The sequence below is a fragment of the Halictus rubicundus genome, chromosome 4 (genome assembly GCF_050948215.1).
Source record: "Halictus rubicundus isolate RS-2024b chromosome 4, iyHalRubi1_principal, whole genome shotgun sequence".
Lineage (NCBI taxonomy): Eukaryota > Metazoa > Arthropoda > Insecta > Hymenoptera > Halictidae > Halictus > Halictus rubicundus.
In genome coordinates, this window is record NC_135152.1 from 19,845,602 (window position 1) to 19,867,633 (window position 22,032).

Here is a 22,032-nt window from a genome sequence, read left to right on the forward strand (position 1 = left end):
GAACTTCGAGAAGCAAACGCCCGATATCGCGACCAGGTTCGCGAAGAAAACATGTTTTCGAAGACTGTAGTTTACACATCGTAAAACTGTTCTGTTGAAAACCGGAGAAAAAAAATCCCTTTGGAGCCCGGACGTCTGGAGCCCGTTGCCATCGACCCGTTTACGCTCGCGAGGAGAGCAGCCGCGTCCTCGAGTCCTCGAGGACGGTAATTATGTCTCCTTGGATTACGAAATATTCAGAAACCTATAGTTGACAGCAGGAAGACTTAATTTAGAACAGCAGGAAGACGGAAGAAGGTTCTATTTAGGAGGAAAAGAGCAATATTCGCAATATTCAGAGACCTATAGTTGACAGGATCTATTCGTGTCAAGGACGAGTAGGTGTAATTTCGAACAGCAGGAAGACTGAGGAAAGGAGGAATCGTTTTCTGTTTAGGAGGAAAGGAGCAATATTCGCAATATTCATAAATCTATAGTTGACAGGATCTATTCGTGGCAAGGACGAGTAGGTGTAATTTAGAACAGCAGGAAGACCGAAGAAAGGAGGAATCTTTTTCTATTTAGGAAGGAAAGAGCAATATTCGCAATATTCAGAAATCTATAGTTGACAGGATCTATTCATGGCAAGGACGAGTAGGTGTAATTTAGAACAGCAGGAAGACTGAAGAAAGGAGGAATTGTTTCCCATTTAGGGGGAAAAGAGCAATATTCAGAAACCTATAGTTAACAGGATCTATTCGTGACAAGGACAAGTAGGTGTAATTTAGAACAGCAGGAAGACTGAAGAAGGGAGGAATCGTTTCCTATTTAGGAGGAAAAGAGCAATATTCGCAATATTCAGAAACCTATAGTTGACAGGATCTATTCGTGGCAAGGACGAGTAGATGTAATTTAGAACAGCAGGAAGACTGAAGAAGGGAGGAATCGTTTCCTATTTAGGAGGAAAAGAGTAATATTCGCAATATTCAGAAACCTATAGTTGACAGGATCTATTCGTGTCAAGGACGAGTAGGTGTAATTTAGAACAGCAGGAAGACTGAAGAAAGGAGGAATCGTTTCCCATTTAGGGGGAAAAGAGCAATATTCAGAAACCTATAGTTAACAGGATCTATTCGTGTCAAGGACGAGTAGGTATAATTTCGAACAGCAGGAAGACTGAGGAAAGGAGGAATCGTTTTCTGTTTAGGAGGAAAGGAGCAATATTCGCAATATTCAGAAACCTATAGTTGACAGGATCTATTCGTGTCAAGGACGAGTAGGTGTAATTTAGAACAGCAGGAAGACTGAAGAAAGGAGGAATCGTTTCCCATTTAGGGGGAAAAGAGCAATATTCAGAAACCTATAGTTAACAGGATCTATTCGTGACAAGGACAAGTAGGTGTAATTTAGAACAGCAGGAAGACTGAAGAAGAGAGGAATCGTTTTCTATTTAGGAAGGAAAGAGCAATATTCGCAATATTCAGAAATCTATAGTTGACAGGATCTATTCGTAGCAAGGACGAGTAGGTATAATTTGGAACAGCAGGAAGACTGAAGAAGGGAGGAATCGTTTTCTGTTTAGGAGGAAAATAGCAATATTCGCAATATTCATAAATCTATAGTTGACAGGATCTATTCGTGGCAAGGACGAGTAGGTGTAATTTGGAACAGCAGGAAGACTGAAGAAAGGAGTAATTGTTTCCCATTTAGGGGGAAAAGAGCAATATTCAGAAACCTATAGTTAACAGGATCTATTCGTGTCAAGGACGAGTAGGTGTAATTTAGAACAGCAGGAAGACTGAAGAAGGGAGGAATCGTTTCCTATTTAGGAGGAAAAGAGCAATATTCGCAATATTCAGAAACCTATAGTTGACAGGATCTATTCGTGTTAAGGACGAGTAGGTATAATTTGGAACAGCAGGAAGACTGAAGAAGGGAGGAATCGTTTTCAATTTAGGAGGAAATAGAAGGGCGGTCTTTCGATTTCGCGGTGCGCTTTTTCGCAGTTGTGGTCTCCGCTAGAGAAAGACGAGTTCTCGGAGGTTTGTTCGAGATCTCGACGGTGACAGCGAAGTGGTTCGAGAGAAGAGACGTTCGATTCTTGTTGTTATCGTTCCGTCGCACAAAGGGTGAATGGAGAGACAGAGAGCGAGACTATACCGGAGGGACTTCTCTGCGGCTATCTACTCGCGGGATTCGCTGCAGGGAGCATTAAGTCGTTTGTTCCGGGGTTCCCGTGAAACTGAACTGCCGGCACTCGAACCTGTCGCCTCGCGACGTCGCGACGCCAACGAGAACCAACGAGACATGAATTCAACGCCGCTTGCGTTCTATTGTTCCCGATTCCCTCCAATAGGACAATACTGTGGAAAGGAAATTTTCATTAGCACCGTTCCACTTCGGCGGAGATCACGGCGAAGATGGATGGAATTAACCCGAGACATTGACTTTCCCCGGAATGCTTGAATTACGAGGCCAATTAATTTGTCGCTCTTTTGCTCGATTGATCGCCGAGCGAGCTGTGTCCTGGTAGAGGAACGATCTCTTTATCCTACGGTACAAAACGCATCGAAGAATATCAAATATGTATTATGCATGAAAGACCTCGCGTTGGTCGAACGTGATCGCAAGCCTGTGTCGCGAAGAACCAGCTTGGAGAACTGCCATGTGGACGTGTGCATGTATAATATCTGATCGAACACGAGAATCGCATTACGGGGCTGGTAAGTATGGGAAATCAGAATGTTTGACCAGTTCGTGAATCGACTGAAACGAAACGTTTCTAGAGGTTTCCTTCGATCGTTATCTCGAATGTACTTTTTAATGGGATATGCAGTTCATGTAGGTGACTACGGTTGTATGGGTGTAGATCCACTCCCTGGACGTTTCCCTGGATCCTTCTTCCCTTCTTTCCACTCTTCTTTCTTCCCTTATTTAGTCCCTTGTCTAGACTCCTTCCCTCCACACATAAAATGAACATATAGTGTGTACACATTGAATGCACGATGTACTCTATAATTTACTTAAGTTTAACAGTGTATTAACAAATTATTCTTGCTGCGTTCGTCGTAATGTACATTGTAGTACCATCTTACATTTCAAATTTACCGCGCTTCGTTTGAGCCTCCGTACAGCGCCATTTCACGTAGCGGCAAAACGCTCAAACTGTTCGCCAATTGTTACCGACAGAGAAGGTTTCGCCTGGGACACTAGTTTTAATAATCTGCTATAGATGGCGCCACTACCTTACGACAAAATCTTCCCTGTCGGTAAATTTGGCTAGGAGTTTCAGCGTTTTGCCGCTACGCGAAATGGCGCTGTACGGACACCTTAGCAAAGCGCGGCAAATTTGAAATGTAATATGGTAAAAATTAATATGTATTAAATACAAACGATTTCATTATGTAAATGTTACTGAGAAATCCTCGTTTGCGAACGGGTTTCCAATTGTTCTGATAACGTACATAAATAATTATTAACCAATTTATGCTAAGAGAAAAATCTATATAGAATTCGTATTGAAAAACTACAGAATACATTACAAGAAATATTTACAGCGGCAGAGGGAAATATTAATTTACTAATTTTCCTGCAAACTGACTAACGATAGTGTTTTTAGTTAATCAACGAGAGCTATCCTTATCAGTCAGCGTCCGGCAGATAAATTCCTGTTGAATGATCCGATATAAATAACTATTAACAGTTGGCTAAAAAATGCCAATAACGCTTGAATATCTTTATTGCGCATATCGTTCAGGAAAACGCGATTGTACCAACGTGAGTATTATTTTGGTAATCAAACAAAAATGTACATTTGTCAAATAAAATAGCAAGAACAGATTTGAACTCTGAACCTACAGTGCCGTACAGTCTACGTAGACAAAGCTCTTATCAGATACCACAAGTTCTCGTAATGCTTCTGTCAACAGGCAAAAGGCCATAAAGGTTTTTTGGTACTGGGCACGCGCTGCGAGAATTTAGATTTCAGAGGTCTTTTTGCAAGCGAACAAACAACGCGTTCATTAGAGCCATTTAAGGAATACACGATTCTACTTTTAACTCCGCGTCGCCATTGGAGGAACGTCGACGGCCGAACGGAACCGTCCAATTGACGTGATAGTCTCGGCGGACTATATTCGGAAATAAAAAGAAAACCTCCGTTATGCGCCGCAGCGGGCCGATAAATTTCAACTTCCTGACTGCACGAAGTCGTCTCGTATGACAGCGGGGCGAGCATTATCGGCGCAGGAGATGCGCGACGAGGCTGCTGGACGTTTCTGTTTTCTGAACGGGGGTTCTGCGTGTCATCGATGGTAGGTGGAACGGTTGTTTCTCATGGTACGCCCACTCGTAGTTAACGTAACAATGTGAAAGTAAATAATTGCCCGAGTACGTGCACGGCCGTTGCGCGAATGTTAGTTATCTTCGTGGCGACGGGAGGGGAAGAGGGAAACAGAGGAAGCTAGAGAGAGAGAGAGAGAGAGCGAGAGAGCACAAATAATCGTGTTTCATCGCACAAATCTTTTCGGGCGTTGCGGGACGGCGCCTTATCGCACGATTCTGTGAGCCGTCGATATCTTGCAATAATGAGCGTGTTATGTTCCGGACCACGTTGGCGGTCAACTGTCAACTGTCACACGGAGATCTAACGCAGACACTTGGACGTTTTCTTTGACGACTTTTAATGTTGTAAGTGAGCGAAGACACCTATATACCATTAGACCGCGCGCGCGCTTCGTCATCGTTTGTTTTCATAGACGGAAACGTTGCTATCGCGGCTGCAGGACATTAAATGTTTGCTCTTAGGTGTTTATCATCGAATGACAGTACTAGAGACTCTGTGACACGTACCCCCTACATCTACTATAGTTTCGAAATAGTTGGCTCGCTGGCTTTTGCGCGGGGCGTTTCTCTCTTCGTGTGTGATGCGATGGTACCGTCGGTATATAACATTGCGTTAATTGAATCGTTCGTTTCTTAATTCGCGCTGTCTCATTTCCATGTACTGGTCGAGCACCACTCGCTCACATTATCTTAATGTTTTCTGTTTTATTCTCGTCGATGTTCATCTTCTTTATCTGTTCCAGACGATTGAAAAAATGCTATGGCGTCCTCAGGATCGCATAATGGGGATGCTGACTCGGAGAGCAACAAGTTCGAGGGCTCAAAGGTTGACCGACATGGGTTCCTGCGAAGGGACTCATCCAACTATAGCACGGACAGGTGAACTCTATTCATTTTCTACATGTAGCGATAAGGAGTACTTTCTATAATATTCTGTCAATCGTACAAGGAATCATAAGTTTCTACTGCGAACTGGTGTTCACATAATCCGTCACTTGTCGTAGCTCTGCACAATGCTACTTGTCGAAACTGACTTTGTAAAATTTCTGTTCGCACGAAAAACCAGCCTCGCGAAGCAGGGAATACCAGCGGAGGTAATGCTGAGGAGAGAAAGGAAATGGATACAGATGCTGAACAATTGGAGCTATTTCATGAACACAAACTACCGCAAGGTCAGAGAAAGATGCAGGAAAGGTATCCCACCGTCTGTGAGACTGAGAGCATGGTTGAACCTGTGCGGCGGCCAATTGTTGATGGACACGAATCCGAATGTATTCGAGGAACTGGTAGAACGATCCGGTGACCCCAAATACATAGACGACATTAAGAAGGATCTCCATAGGCAATTTCCGCATCACGTGATGTTCATTGGCGAGGCTCATGGCCAGGAGGAATTGTTCAAAGTACTGAAGGCGTATTCCATTTTAAATAGTAAGGTCGGTTATTGCCAAGCTCAAGCACCCATCGCAGCATTTTTGCTGATGCACATGCCAGCGGTACAAGCGTTCTGGTGCCTGGTTGCGATATGCGACAAGTATCTCATCGGGTATTATAGCCAAGGAATGGAGACGTTGCTCCGTGACGGAGACATCCTGTTCGCTCTTCTGAAGAGAGTGTCTCCTATCGCTTATAAACACTTGGTTAGTATGAGTTTGTTTTCTACGGGGTGGAGTATTTAAAAGTAGTCATTCACTTGCTATTAACACTAGGTTTACGGAGCATTAAAAGTGAGTATTTTACATTACTTTATAAAAATAAGAAGAATATGTCTATCCAAGTATTCACCCATTTTTTAAGTAATATATACCTAAGGAAATAAGTTTGTTGAGTAATTCCACGTAGATGGATCTTCACAATCTCAATAATCGTAAATTAAAAATAGTAGAAATGCATCGTAGCAAGCGAGAGATTCAAGTGACCTACTTTTAAATTCCTCGCACTGTATGTACGTAATGTCTTCGTCAACATTAGAGGTTACGACATGTCCGGGTTTACGCACGTCTCTAATTAATATTACAGATAAATCTAAAATTTGTTCCGATTTGCTCTTACAGAAGAAGCAGAAGATGGAGCCAATAATGTACATGACTGAATGGTTCTTGTGTGTTTATACGCGAACACTGCCATGGGAGAGTATCCTCCGAGTGTGGGATATGTTTCTCTGCGAGGGAGTTAAAGTAATATTTAAAGTAGGATTAGTATTGTTAAAAGGCAGCTTGGGTCGTGCATCATTAGTTAAGCGTTGTCCGGCAGTTTACGAAACGCTGGAAGTATTACGAAATCCACCTCAGCATATAATGGAAGAAGAGGCTTTGGTGTACCAGGTATAACCAACTAGCGATAATGGATCGCATACGATTAAACTTGTGTGTCAATATGTAATTATAATGTTTCAGATCAGAAAGTTGAATCTGACCGAAGAAGACTTCGAGTACGAGCATCAACGTCAAGTGTTGAAACGGAAAGCGGAACAAGCGGCTTCTCCTCCTGCTAATCGGACAGACTGATTAGAAGAAAAAGAAATAGCTTGTAAAACCGAGTAATGTGTAATGAGCTTACAGGTATTACTCCAAAGTGTGCCTTCCTTTATATTCTTCGTATTTGTACAGACACCACACATACATTACGTAGTTAGACTTTTACAAAGCATAAATCTGCGTACAGCAAAGGTTGAAGAGTACCTAACTTCTTTATTACAAATTTAAATGATTATTATCGGATATACATTCCCGAGACAGATCAAATATATAACTCGTCCCTATTTTTCTCTATCGTAATATATTATAATAATAATATATATATATAATATAGTTACAAAGATGCACAATATTTGTAGGTGTTTATAGTACCGTTTAGTGTTGTATTATTTCGAGCATATCTCTCTAGTTATTAACTTTCATACGACTTTATTAATATTTATGTACAAACAGAAAGAAAACTTTGTAAAACATTACACGTTTTTTTTTTTTTAAAGAGTACAGTGTAGTGTATAACGATGTTATCGAATAAACCTTGTTTTGTTTAGCTGATCGTTGTTTTTCGTGAAGATTTTACTAGGAACTAATTAATGTTACAATTAAATACATTTTATAAATACATATATATCATCTGACTTTATCTCTATACCTTACAGTATTAATCTAAGTATCGTAATTGTAAATAGTAGCAATACATTAATCTAATTACATGTACCGTGAATAGACTGCAGATTTGATGCATTTATGGCATTTGCAGTTGTGCAAAATACGACGAAGTAAAAATCTTACAGCGATCAAATAATATTTTCATTTCATTCCCAAAGGTCTGCAGTCCAATTAAGAGTCGAATGATTGAATCCACAAGTTAATTACGAGCATTTTAGAATATAAAATGAGACGTTCTCGAGTAGTGTAAGCTATTTCATCCTCGCTCTCATGGGTCGATACGTCGGAGATAAATAACGAGACACTACGGACGGAATAATAATAACGAGCTACCTCATATACTCGACGCGCTGTCCTTTGAGACTTTCCAGGAGATTGTACCGATCAATAGCGTTCACAATAGCACTCGACAAATGAAGAAAGTCGTCTTGAATCTCCCGGGATTGCAGCAGAGCTTCGATCGCGGGAAGCCTTGGTAAAAATAAAACGCTCATCATGAACAGCACCGCCATGGTGACGAAGGTGCTTATGGCGACGAAGAGAGGGCTCGCTGATAACATAGATTGAGTAGACAATGGTGCCGGAGGACTGTTGAACACGGCTGGAGGCTGCAAAAAAGATTACAATAGTTTTTCACAGAATTCACTGTTACACTATCACTACTAGTTTATTTTCCACGTCACGCTTCTATAGCACATCATTTCATTAGCTGCGCAATAGCTGCTTTCTTGGCCACGATAGCTTATCGAATTATCATCAAAGCTGGAAGTGGATGGCCACTGATAGCCCCCACGGTGGCCAACACATTAAAATTCTAAAGAATATTTGAGACTTACTATTGTTTTGTAGCCGTGATCTTTCTTGTACTTCGACATGAAGCTCTTCAACGGGAAAAAGTAATATTGATAATTAGGCGATTTTACTGGAAACTCCACGTGAGTTTGCGGTACTTGAGACAGATCTCCAGTGGAAAGTGCATTCGTCAAAGTTTGCAAATTGACTGTCGTTCCTCTTTCCAGTGCTTTTTGGTACATGGCAGCCAGCTCGGCCCGCGAGAACCCGAGCGTGTCCGGTTCTTGTAGTTTAGTAATGGCGGAACTGTAGGGCTGAAACAAATACAGAAAAATATGTTTCCGTCCAGGCAATCCTACACCTACTGTTAGCTAGTACAATCTTCGCGTAATAATCTTCTCATGGTCGTTGACAGAATTTATAATTATTGTGTCGAGGTCTACCGGAAGTGGAGCACAGAATTCCATTTCTTAAACTGTAAATGTAATTTCATAGTGCTTATCTTTACAGGAGGTGGACTTTTCTGTCATAACTCTTGTAAAATAAATCGTCACGCATGCATCGCTGCTATTACAATGAGAAAACATCCTGTTGCATGCGCGTAATGATGACAATTCGCAAGAGCGTATTTCTTGACGGATTCTGTGGGTTCGATATGAGGTAATTGAACACGAAGTTAAGGTAACATTACCTGTACTGATTATTTAAAAAAAAAAAAATAATTGCTTAACGATCGGAACACCAGCTTCCGTTTGCGAGACAGTTTTCGACGGCCGAATATTGTAATTGTTTTCGCTGGAGAATTGGAGCGTTTTCCAAGGAGGACAATGAGTAATTAGAAATTTTCGCTGACCTGATAATGACTGGGAAGATTCTCCGCACCGTAGCGAAGCGTATCTGCCCTCTCGGCGAGCAGAACGTGGTAGCTCTGGTTTTTATACTTTTGTCGTGGATGCATGTTGATCCTCTGCACCTGGACAGCCTGTTTTTCCTCGTCGGCCAGGTTGTTGTAGTTGTTCGCCCAGGACAGGCGATCGTAAACGTTCACGGGGGGCGGAACATTGAACTCTTGCAGCTGTATCATCGCCTTCTGAAGATACTCGCCGCTCGACTCGGCGGTTCCTTGCATTCTCGCGCGAACAAGTTTCAGCATCACCAAAGCGAGACAAATCAGATTCATTCTCCTCGCGATATCCATCTTGGACCCATTAATATGGCCCGCGCATTTGCTTTTTGTGCCAGGAGAACGAATTTCTAATTCTCGACGCCCAACAACGAATTTTCGAACTACGTACCGGAAAATGAACCATTAATTGCTCATCCTTTTTTTCTTTTTGAAACTTTTAAAAACTGTTTTTATCCTCGGGGCAATCTGCTCGTGCGTTCGCGACGAAAGATGTCTTCGGATTGGTCGAATTTTTCGTTGAAAATTAGATTTATGGCCGTGTTTTACAAGTCGGATTTTTCTCGATGATTTGTAATTGCGTTGCCACAGTCGAGACAGGGAACGTGTTGTCTTTTAGCAAAAAAGTGGCGAGTCACGTGTGTGGAGCACTCGCGGCGAGCATATTCGCGTTTATACTAACGGGGATGAACTGCAAGAAGATCCTCGGTCAGTTGGTTCCCCACCAAGTCATCGAGGAATTCTCCAGCTCTTATGTGGAGGAACATCATCCACTAAGAACCTCGCCATATGTTCCGCGAGACGTTCGAATTCGTTCTTGCCTCGAGCGAATCGTCTGACCGTCATTTTTCGTAGTCATTTGCGAACTGCGATCATGCAAATTCATCGAATACGCGATTTTTCTACATTAACGGGGTCTCTGTTCAATGGTACAATTTCACAGCAACAAGATTCCCGGCAATCGATTGCAAGAACCACTGGAAAGAAGTAATAACAATTTATCAATTGCACATATTGTGCAGATCCCCCGCAATCGATTGCAAGAACCACTGGAAAGAAGTAATAAAACAATTTCTCAATTGCACATATTGAGCAGATCCCCTGCAATCGAATGCAAGAACCACTGGAAAGAAGTAATAACAATTTATCAATTGCACATATTGTGCAGATCCCCTGCAATCGATTGCAAGAACCACTGGAAAGAAGTAATAACAATTTATCAATTGCACATATTGTGCAGATCCCCCGCAATCGATTGCAAGAACCACTGAAAAGAAGTAATAACAATTTCTCAATTGCACATATTGAGCAGATCCCCTGCAATCGAATGCAAGAACCACTGGAAAGAAGTAATAACAATTTATCAATTGCACATACTGAGCAGATCCCTTGCATTCGAATGCAAGAACCACTGGAAAGAAGTAATAACAATTTATCAATTGCACATATTGTGCAGATCCCCCGCAATCGATTGCAAGAACCACTGAAAAGAAGTAATAACAATTTCTCAATTGCACATATTGAGCAGATCCCCTGCAATCGAATGCAAGAACCACTGGAAAGAAGTAATAACAATTTCTCAATTGCACATACTGAGCAGATCCCCCGCAATCGATTGCAAGAACCACTGGAAAGAAGTAATAACAATTTCTCAATTGCACATACTGAGCAGATAGTTTATTAACTCGAAAACTAACGCAGAAAAGCTTTTTCTTTTAATGTACCACCTATGGAAGATTGACGTTATAAAGGACACAAAAATTTGAACGAAAAATTCCCAAGAGAATAAGAAGCTTGCTCTTAGTGAAAAGGTTAAAGTTAAACGCAGAGAAAATTACATGAAGAAGAAAGAGAAGCCGAGGAGCGATTTTAGTGAAACACGGGGTCTCGAACGATCGACGAGACGACCGGTCCGTTAACAAGATTAAGGACAATGGCGAAGCATATTTCGTCGGGCAAAGTCCGCTAAAGTTTTCCTTGGAAAGAACGAGAACGGACGGAGAATACGGAATAAGGACCAAGCCGCCATCTTAGCCCGGCATTGACGTCCCCAAAGTATTACGTACACGAAAACCTGATTATCCGGTGCCCGGCGAAAATAGACGCGGTTTCGGGCACATCCGTTACGTGATTCAATCACGAATCAAGCGTTTCGACATCATCCAACCCTGGCAGAAGAACATGCTGGACATTTCGATTCGAAAGGAGTTGGTCATTTGATAAATTTATCAACCGGTGTTTGGTAAATTCTCAAAACAGTTCCAACATGAATTGCACTGTGTTGTCATCTTGTATATTAATGCGTCATTTCTAGCGAAATTTTTTGGTTGGCAACGAAATGCTTAAAATTCTGATAAAATAGTTTACGCAAGCAACTTCTTCCAGCTTTCGAGAGCTGCAACAACCAAAAGAATTTTCTTGCGGTCCGAATTCTCTCACCGAGATTATTACACAGTTTTGTTGTTAAATTATTAGAAGCTTTTTCTAGCTTCGACTCTGCAGCAATGAACGATGCTTCCGTCTAATTATCTCCCTTCGTTCCGCCGCTAAAAATGTAATTATCCATCGATTGCGTCTTCCGTTTATCCAGTCTTCATCTTCTTCGTCACTTCAAAGTTGTTCCCTCGAACTTGACAAAGTAAAAATCGCGATGAGATTCGCCGGATCTCGATGAACCGGCTTCATTCGCAGACGAACGGGTTTCCGTGTACGTCAGAGAACGAAGTTCTTTCTTTGCGCGTTATGTTTGTACCCGTGGTGTCGTCGAACATCTTGCGGGCGGTTTCAGCCGGATCAATCATCTAATTTTCTGCAGTTTGACTCGTCATTCTGTGACAAGAGGGACGCCGCTAGGCTCTCAGAAATTCGCGCTCTAGATGCAACGAACGAGGGATCAATCAAGCTCGAGTCGACGGTGTCTGGCTTCCCTCAGTCATCGAAATCAGCAAACCGCGTCCTCCCGGCGCAACGGGTTCCCGATAAATGTCAGCGAAGAACAATGAAGCGCGCTGCTCCCGTTCGCTGCCGTTGCGCATTTTCTTGCGGAGCACCTTTTTGCGATCTTCGGAGGCGCAATAAATCACGTCCGAAGGCGTCTGCAATTAGTCGAAGACTTTTCTTCGTCGTCTTTCTGGGAGAAAGGAGAACGGTACGGTGAAAAATGTTCTATTGTAGCGAAGCCTAGTCGAACGCGATGCTTCCGCGTGTTCTCTCGAACTCTGAAAAAGGGAACGAAATTCAGAAAAATGTTACAGGGTCAAGTTTAGTTGTTCGATGATAACCGCGAAAGGTACCATACAGTAAGGAGCAAAACTGAACACACACATTTTAAGAAAAATAATTTTTTATTCGATGTTTGCATGTAGAATACAAAAGAAAGAAAATACTTGGTATTATCTACAATCTTTTTGGGTTTTCAAGACAAACTTAACATTTGTGATATTACTATTATTTCGCTTCACACAATTTTTTTTTTTTTTTTCGTGTAGTCGGTTTTACACCGCACTAAGATCTTCTCGGGATTAGGAGCTGTAAACACAGATTTTGTGAACAGCTTGGTAGTCCATCGCGGTCAATGCCACGACCGATAACATCATGAAGCCATTATCTGAAGATATGAAGAATAATATCATTTTCCAATTAAAATCGGGTTTATCAACGCGAGTAATTGCTAGAAAATTTGTCGACAATCAGGGAGTTGTGCATAAGAGACGGAAAGAAATACCGTAGTAAAGTCCCTGCATCTTTTGGAGGTCGTCCAAAATGATTATCTTCTCAGGAGAAGATACATTACTTCAGAAATTGCAACGACGGCACCAATGGCTGCAAAGTTATTAGAAAGCGACGTTGGAAAGAAAATTAGTAGGTGGACGGCTCGAAGGGCATTAAAAGAAGCGAATTTTACAGCAATTGAGAAGAAAAGAAAACCAACTCTATCAAAAAAGAATGTCAAGGTCCGTCTGAGTTTTGCAAGAAAATATTTCAGCTGGAATATAGAGCAATGGAAAATAGTAATTTTTTCCGGCGAATCTAAAATCAATCGAATTTCATCGGATGGACGTTCTCGGTGTCGGAAGAAGCATGGCGAACCTCTTTTACCGCGTCATGTGAAGCAAACAATACAATTTGGTGGTGGTTCGCTTATGGTGTAGGTTCACTACTACATCGAATGGAAGATACGGTGAACCAGTATACGTATAAGGTTACTTTAGAAAAAAATTTACTGGAAACAATTGAAAATATGCCAGTACCAGAGTGTGATGTCGTATTCCAACATGGCCACGCTCCTGGGCATTGTGCGAAGAGCGTAAAGAATTGGCTGCAAACTCAACCATTGCAAACCATGGAATGGCCTGCTCAAAGTCCAGACATAAACCCGATTGAAAATGTCTGGGCATACTTAAAAACGAAGTTACGGAATAAATATACTGCTCCCCCAACAACGATAACTGATTTCTGGCAAAGAGTGCAGGAACAGTGGTATTCTATTACACCAGAATATTGCGAAAATGTAGTATTAAGTGTGCCTAAACGTATTCAGGCAATTATCAAGGTTAATCCTTAAATGCATGAGTGGGGTCCGCAAAGGACCCCAGTGTTGGATTTTGTGTTAACATTTTTAGCCGCGCCATTTTTAGTTCGCAAAAATTGTACAGTTTTACAGAAAGTTTACAGAAATCAATTGTTGCTGTAATCAAAGTTAGCAAGGAATTAGGTAAGTGGGGTCCTCAATGGACCCCGTGTATGCATTCGTGTTCCTAATATTTAGTTTACCTATGCACTTAAGGGTTAAAGGTTCATGGACGAAATGTCAAATGTACGAAAATCTGAAATGTTCACTCAGAATTAGTTGCGGTGCGAAACCGACTACACGAAAAAGAAAATTGTATGAAGCGAAATAATAATAACATCAGAAACGTTAAGTTTGTCTTGAAAAGCCAAAAGATTGTAGATGATACTGAGTATTCTGTTTCTTTTCTATTCTACATGCAAATATTGAATAATAAAAATTATTTTTCTTAAAATTTCGTATGCGTGTTCAGTTTTGCTCCTTACAATAAGTAAATGATACTGATTTAAAATCACTGGCGGCGAGACGAGGAGTTTTGCCATTTGTGGCGGCTGTCTCCGAGGAAAGAGGAAGTGGTTGCGGAAACTGTTCCCGCAGGGTCTAGTCGGCCGCTGATTTGATTAAATCGAAGTCTGCGCCAGAAACCTGGATCTCCTTTGTTCCGACAGACGCCTCGGTTTCTTTCGTTCCGGTTCTCCGTCGTTAAAAGGAAACTTGCGCGACGAACGAGGCCCGGTGCGTTGCATTCCCGCCAGACTTTGGCGTAGCCTCTAACTGTAATAAAAATACGTTCCACCGGGATAATTGGGGAATAGAAATTACATGCTCGGCAGCCTCGGGACGGTTGGATATTAAATGTACGGTATTCCTTTCGTTCTTGATTGTCTAATTCATTCCGTGCGCTGCCGCCGCGTGCTTCTCTTAATTATCTCGTGGAACGCGACGGATAATTTTCAGAAGCTGTGTAACGAGTTACAAGATCACCGAGGAACAGTGTTCTTTCTCTCTGGTGCAACAGCAAAAATTATTATTAAATTGCTAAAATTATTAAAAGCAGAAATTGTTCGAACAAATATTTGTCTAGAGAGCCTGGTATGATAAATCGTTCGAATGGCAAGCTGTCATTGAAATCGAATTATACCGACACGCACAGTAGTCGTTTTGTGCGAGTCAGCACGTCTTTCGTCTTATGTAATTATTGAAAATTCTTTTCGATTTTTATGCGCGCGGGGACACGGTAATTTTCTGTAATAAAGTCGTCAAAAAACGTTCAAGATGAAGGCACGGTTCTGCCGGACTCGCTCAGTGGTCCCTGCGGAGAGCCGTTAGACGACAACCCACGATTTTCTTTAATTATACCCGTCCGTCTGTTATTGTCCCGCCATTATCATCCAGTCAAACGGCAAAACTACTTTCGTTGATGTGTGTGTGTTTTTTCTTTCTGGGACTCTCGTCGAAACAAACTGTCGTCGATGTTCCCGAACGAACTTTGCTCTTTTTGAACGGGACCACCGATTATCTTTCTTGCCCGGGAAACAATAACGTTAACAATGTTGAAATCGCCGGTGTTACGCCGTTAACGGTACAGCGAGACCCGTTCGCTCGAAAATTAATAGTTCCATCGTCGAACTGAAAATAATGTTATTAGGTACCCGACATTCAATCGGACGGTACTTTTCGAAAACCGTGTCATTACGCGCTAGCGACCAACAAATTGTGGGTGATTTCGTTTTAAACACAACGTTAAGAGAGAGAGTAGACTAATTGATGGAGTGTAATGTGCGATCGGTTGTAAATGTTCCAATTATTTACTCCGAAATGTTAATACTTCTCCGATCTTTCCAACTATTACTCAAAACGTTGGTATAATCAACTATAAGTTGAACTACGAGTGTGGTTTTCAATTTTCGTCGAAATAGGTTTCTTTAGCTGGGCGGCAGCCATCTTTAAATTTCGGGGGTCTCATACTTAAGCGCCTAATCATTTCATCTAGAGGATCAATAGTTCGCCAATCTTTCAATTTATCGCTCAAAAATTCAATGCGAGTTACAAGTGCAATTTTTTTTTGTTTTCTCTCCGAACTCGAGGACCTCTGCTTCGTCTTCAAAGGTCAAACAGCAAATTGCTTACTTTAAGAGATTTCGATCAATTTCGTAAATTATCGCTCGGGACTATAATATAATGACCCATAATCAAATTGCCAGCGTAATTTTTGACTTTCTCACAGAGAAAATGAGTATCCACGGCAGTTCGGCCGCCATGTTCGAATTCCATGGATCTCGCACCTTGCGCAGACGTGAGGTTATGTCGGGATTGTTGGATTTATCGATCTGTGCATCGATTGGAAATGAAATAACGGTGGAGATAAGAAGAAAGGCGGATGGATGGAATCACAGGGGCGTAAAATTGATTAAAACATTAAAAAATGGCGACGGGACTGGCATTAGATCGGCGTACCGTAAGGAGGAAGTGGAAAACTGAAATCGCGTGTATGGCTCATTATTGTGTCGTGTATTTCCTTTCACATCGAGTGCACCGTTACCGATATCGCTTTACAATTCTTCATCTTCCTCTCCCTTTCTCTCTCTCTCTCTCTCTCTCTCTCTCTCTCTCCTCATTTCGTTTCGCTCTTTTTTTTCCCTGTTTTCGAATTTCATACAAAAAGGATGATTCGATGATCAGCGCCGCTACATCATTCCGTGGCGTTCGTCAATCGCGTTTCCGTGTTTCGTGATCGACGAACGACAGCGTCGTTTCTTCCGTTACACGTACATTTTCATAGATACAATATATATATATATATATATATATATATATATAATATATTTCTTTATCTTTAGCGTCTCAATCCTTCTCCGCGAAGTGAGTATCATACAAAATCTAAGGCTACACGTAATTAACCTTAATTCCTCCGTTTACATATTCGAACGAAACTCAACGAAAACTCACGGAAATAGACTGCGGATCTTTATGCGTTCCTGAACTGTGTTAATATCGTCGGAACGGTAAAAAAAGAAAAATGGTCCGATTATGTGCCACGGCTCTCTGATTCGTTAGACTTCAACCAATTATCCACCATTAAGAAGAACGAGATTCTTCGTGGTATCTGTTCATGCTTTGAAGATGCGAATTTACATAGCCTCTTTGTAATACTTTCATCCGCAGGCCGCGATTGCATTTTTCTCTTGGACGCGGCGCACATAGTTCAAATACGTTCAACCAAATATGCACACTTTCTTCTAACGATACAAATTTCGAATAACGATACGTGTCAATTTTATTTAGCCTTCTTTGCGCAATGTACAGCGAGGACAGCGACGCGCGTCGAAGAGAAATCGATCAGTTTTCTTTCCATTCAAATTTGAATCGATATGCAGATTTAATTTGGGATTTAACGAGATTTCGCTATGGCGATTCGAACGCATAGATTCCGCAGTCCGGCGACGGGATACGCGGCGACATTTTCAAATTCACGCCGATTCTTAGTGGACTAATTTATAATTTACAAGAACTCGCGAGACGACGCGAGTCGTTTCTCGGAGACGGCGGTGGTAGGCCCTAGGTTTCACAGTGTTCTCTTATGTCTTTTTGTTATCGCTCCCCCCCCCCCCCCCCCCCACTCCACCCACCGCTCGTATTTTTTTCGTAGTTTTCTTGCCGTTTTTCTCGAAAGGTACAAAAACGTGGAAATCGTTCGAGACGGAACGAGGATCGCCGCGAAATCGATTTGAACTTGGTCGCGTGTCGCTGCTTCTTCCGCTTCCGGTCGCTCGGCACCGTTCGACCTCGAGGCTAAACCATTGGATCACGGTTCACCTAATCGCGGTTGTACCGTATGAACGCGGTTGCATGCCCTCTGGGACTTCGAACTTGCGAGGAGAATTACCGACAATCTTTGTCACCGTTACAAACACTTGCTAGCTAATCATTTTATAGTTTAACGCTGAAACTGTTGCGTGGCTCGTCAAGAATAATTCTCTGATTTGTTAGAATGTTAATAAGCCTTTCACTGAAGCGTAAGTCTTTAAGTAGCTTCCAGTTGAAAAGAATTGATAAATTAATTTCTTCACTTCGACGAATGCAACCACATCAAATTCTATAAGAAATTACAAAAATTACAGTAAAAAAAAGAACAACAGTTAAAAATTACAGTGTTTTTTAGGAACACAAAACTTGATCCGTTAATTATACAGTTGCACCCATTACAATTCTAATGAAACGTGGACGCATTTTTCCCTCGAAATTGATTTAATAGGGAGGAACGTTTGAATTCAAATGTTCACTGTCCAGAGGGCACCGTTCAAAATGGCGACTTCTGCTTCCGGACACAGAGACACGCGAGTTAACCCCTAATCGGTGAATAGAGTATCATAGCCTGGAGGTTCGTAGAGGAAAATAGGCCAAGATGCGTTTTCTTTGCCAGCCGTTCCATCCGAGGTGAATTGGCACGGGAGATTCGAAACGCAACCGGAAGTGGAGGACTGTGCCTTCGCACCCGAAAAATACTACAATCGATGATTCCCTAGGGAATCGTGAATTAATCGATAACCACCTTCGATGAAAGGGAATTTAGTCGTCGCGGAGGGCTACAACTAAACAACAAAGCATCAACGCAGCTTGATGGCTCAGAGAAAACGTAACATTCGCCTGACACGCTTTTTTCCGCGTCAACAAATTATACAGGGTGAACAATGTGCCTCTATCACATTCGATACATCGCTTGTTCTTGACTCGTTTGTTCTGGAAACATTTTTTCCTATTCGAAAAACCAAACATTAAATAGGCAAGAAATTCTTCTTAAGGAAATTCTTCTTCTTTTGAATTTCAAGGTCGCCATGGTATTTTAATGATTGCGCTGTAACAGCTGAGATCAGGACCAATATCAAATTCCTTTTAAAATAAATTTTATTATGAAAAATTTACTATGAATAAAAATAAAAATAATAGACATATAGAAGATTTTTTCTTTCTTTAATAATGTCAACGAGCTGACAATAATGTATTAGCGTTCTCAGATTCTTTTAATGTGTGTTTGAGAAGCCACAGTTTAGCAATGACCTTCCGTGACCTTGAGTGCCACGTAAAAAGTCCTTGAAACCTCCAGAAATGTCAGTTCGAGAAATATTTCTTGCCTGCCATAATATTTGACGTTCCGAAATGAAATAACGTACTCCTCCGACGCTATTTGTGATTCACCCCGTGCAATAAACGTTCGGCTATCTTCAAACAAAGATCAAACACGTCGCGATCTATATGACGGTTCAACAACGCCTATACAGAGATATTTAATCGTAAGCTATGTAAAATAGTTTATTGCTACGTCTACGGGATAAGCAGTCTCGTTCGTGAAAACTGATCAATGCGAAATGACTTTCTTTGCCCGTGATGGAGCACGGGTGAATTCTGTCAGCCGCCATTTTCTCTCTGGCAGAAACTAATTGCGTGAACAAAAACCGAACAGAGTGTTCCGTTTCGTGATTTTCGTTCTACCTTGTTCACGATAAATAATAATAAAGAAAAAAAGGAAAACAATTAAATATTTCTGAAATGATTTCCGTTTCCGGGAAGAAATACCAACGATGCATTATAGATATGAATGATTCATCGTGCTAAGCTACATAGTCTACCGATATAATTATTGTTTTATCGATAATGAAATTTGATAGGCTAGAACAGAAATTATTTACAAGTCAAAAAGATTTATACAAGTCGTAATGGAACACTCTGTGTACAGGGTGTCTCGAAAGAAACGTCAGTTGCCTCTTCGTTTTGATCGTATCGTTGAAGAACACGAATTAATCGTTACCTCGGCAACGTATCCAGCAAGAATTGTTTATAAAACGCTCAGCTATTATCACCTAACGTTCACACAGCAATAGTATCCTGATAAAAGGTCCTTAAAAATCGAAGTATATCCGTATCAAATGGTAAACGGTTCCCGAGAGCTCGAACGAAAAGGTTACAAGTTATAAAAGTTACAAGATCGATCGTATAAAAACCGGCCATTGATCGCCGGTTGTACAAAATTAATGTGATCCATCACACCTTGAACGCATCAGTCGCATAGAATATCACAGGAACGTTAGTAGGTGCCACTGGTTTTCTCCATACACAAGGTGTCCCGATTAATTCGTCAGCTTGAATCATTTCCTCGCTTTCAATATCGTCATCGAACACGTTCTACATTAATTTACGTTAATTTTTGTCTGATGCATCGTGCAGAATACTCACCGATGGTCGATAGAAAATAAAGATTACTTTGATTTCTTATGCTCCAGTGAGGTATTAAAGACAAAGAAAGTATTTCCGGTGGTAACAGGATGTGGGACACCCTGTATATCAGAAAGAGAATATATCTGCTCGTGTGTCAGGTCAGAGAAATCAATTTGTTGATTGCTAAACGGTAATTAGTAAACATTTTACAGAAATTTAAATCATTTTGGTCTAGAGATCTTTTGAGCTAGAACAGTATTCTTTTTGAAAGGTGTAAAATTAAATTGTGATACCTTACTTAGATAATTGTTTTGTCATACGTGAAAGTAGATTTTTGAATGTTCCGATTGAATTGTCGGACCCGACACGACACTTCGCAAGCAAACACAGAATAATTGGAAAAGAAATGGTTTAATTCGTTCATTTTTACTGCAACTGCAAGTAACAGTAGGATCGAAGGTCATTGTAAAAAGACAATGCAGTGCAGACCAGGAAAAGTGCAATACCTTTGCAGCAAAAAATTTGCTACTCAAAGTAAAAATTTACAAAATACCTAGCGTGTACAGTTCCCGACGTAATAGAGACAAGTTCGTTTATAAAAAGTTCCGAAAGATTTTACAAAATGGCGAAAGATATTGCATTTTCGCCGAAATTCGCGTCGCATTGTCTCTTTAACGCGACGTTTTACATTTCTACTTTTCTGAACAAGTGCCTACGGATGGAAAAATACAAACAGCGGATAAAGAACTATGAAAACTGATATATATATATATATATAAGCATATCAAATGCCCTTGACGATAATATCTTATTCGACGCCGTTTCAAAATTCGTTTCGTGTATCAAAAATCGTAAAAACGTCTCCGTCGCAATCATTTTGACATCCAAGCAGAATAGAACAGTGCCGATGCGTTGACATTTGACCGGTCGGTTGTCAGCTTTTTCTCAGCTTTCTATTGTGCTTGGCGAAACACTTTTCCGCGTGCAATATGCTTGTGCTGCTTTCACCGACGTTCCACTGTGTCAATCAATCCTGGCCACTTCGGTCGAATTACAATCGAGAGGTGTTTCCTTGAAAATAGGCGGTTCCCTTCTGTAAACAAATTTATTTCCTTAGAACCATTCGTCGGACGCAGCACAATCGTATTCACATCATTATTCATCGCTATGGCAATAGCACAATTTACAAAGTTCTACGCTAGATCATTCGAGTACTATCGGTGGAAAGATGCACGAACTGCATCTTTGACCCCCAGAGGTGGACAAAATCGTTCAAAAGAAAAATAATAAACATGTGTCGAGTAGTTCTTGCAATTGAATTGTGAAATTGTAATTTGTTAATCGCCGAATAGACTTTCGAAGCGAGCTTTAAAAATGCGCCAGCTTGCTTGATTTATTTAATACGTTGACTCTCACCGAATTGGCGAATGAACTTTTGACTTGCAACATTGAAAATACAGATTATTAATAGATTGCCTAAAAATTCTAGAAAATTCATATGTATCATAGTAGACGCGATTTTGGCCGTTCTGCATCCTAAAAATTCACATCAAATTTGGTTTATTCGATCACAATACAAACGAATCTCGGAAGCTGCTTAAAAATTAATCTGACTTAACGTGATAATAGGTACATTATGAGAATTTTGGCCACCTGTGTCATCGAGTATGTCACAGAAATTGTTGATCACCTCTGTTCGGCCGCAAGATAATAATCGTTACATCTTATTTGGATCGACATGTCCCTCGGAAAACCGCCGTCTCCTCTTCGTCTTCTCAAACCTTCTAGCCATACAACAAACATCATACACACGTTCTTACAGGACACGCTTCATTATAATCAAAATGCGGGTGTTTACGCGCTTATGGCATGGCTGAGTACGCAGAATATAAAATGAACGTCTTAAAAGAATCCTACCTTCGCGCCAATTAAAAGACACTCCTTTTCCAAGTCTCGCTTATTTTTTACAAATTAATTGGCAAAACTAGTAGCCTGCATAAACAGCCACAATTTCATTATAATCTCGCACTATATATTCTGGCCGGTTACATAGTGCCATTTTACCTCAGAATTAGTTAAAGTTAATC

The 22,032-nt window shown here is 41.0% G+C and overlaps 2 protein-coding genes and 1 long non-coding RNA gene across 4 annotated transcripts; 2 read left to right on the forward strand and 1 right to left on the reverse strand.

The window, feature by feature from the left end:
- The first annotated feature begins 4,171 nt into the window (after nt 1-4,171).
- On the forward strand, nt 4,172-7,425 carry Wkd (TBC1 domain family member whacked). 2 transcript variants are annotated; one of them, XM_076787274.1, is made up of 5 exons: nt 4,172-4,292; nt 5,067-5,202; nt 5,390-5,963; nt 6,378-6,647; nt 6,720-7,425. In XM_076787274.1, exons 2-5 carry the CDS (start codon nt 5,084-5,086, stop codon nt 6,828-6,830), a joined length of 1,074 nt encoding a protein of 357 aa, XP_076643389.1. In that variant the 5' UTR covers nt 4,172-4,292; nt 5,067-5,083; the 3' UTR covers nt 6,831-7,425. The 2 variants fall into 2 exon arrangements, with proteins under 2 accessions (XP_076643389.1, XP_076643388.1); XM_076787273.1 differs by lacking the exon at nt 4,172-4,292 and adding an exon at nt 4,301-4,668.
- Nucleotides 7,426-7,770: 345 nt separating this feature from the next.
- On the reverse strand, nt 7,771-9,529 carry LOC143353737 (uncharacterized). Its single transcript, XM_076787275.1, has 3 exons — nt 9,112-9,529; nt 8,303-8,572; nt 7,771-8,074 (listed from the first exon to the last, which is right to left on the reverse strand). The coding sequence occupies exons 1-3, from the start codon at nt 9,454-9,456 to the stop codon at nt 7,796-7,798; spliced, it is 894 nt and encodes a 297-aa protein (XP_076643390.1). The 5' UTR covers nt 9,457-9,529; the 3' UTR covers nt 7,771-7,795.
- A 10,955-nt stretch (nt 9,530-20,484) lies between these two features.
- On the forward strand, nt 20,485-21,332 carry LOC143353766 (uncharacterized). Its single transcript, XR_013082203.1, has 2 exons — nt 20,485-21,165; nt 21,204-21,332. It is a non-coding gene; the product is annotated as an uncharacterized LOC143353766 (long non-coding RNA).
- The last annotated feature ends 700 nt before the right edge of the window (nt 21,333-22,032 follow it).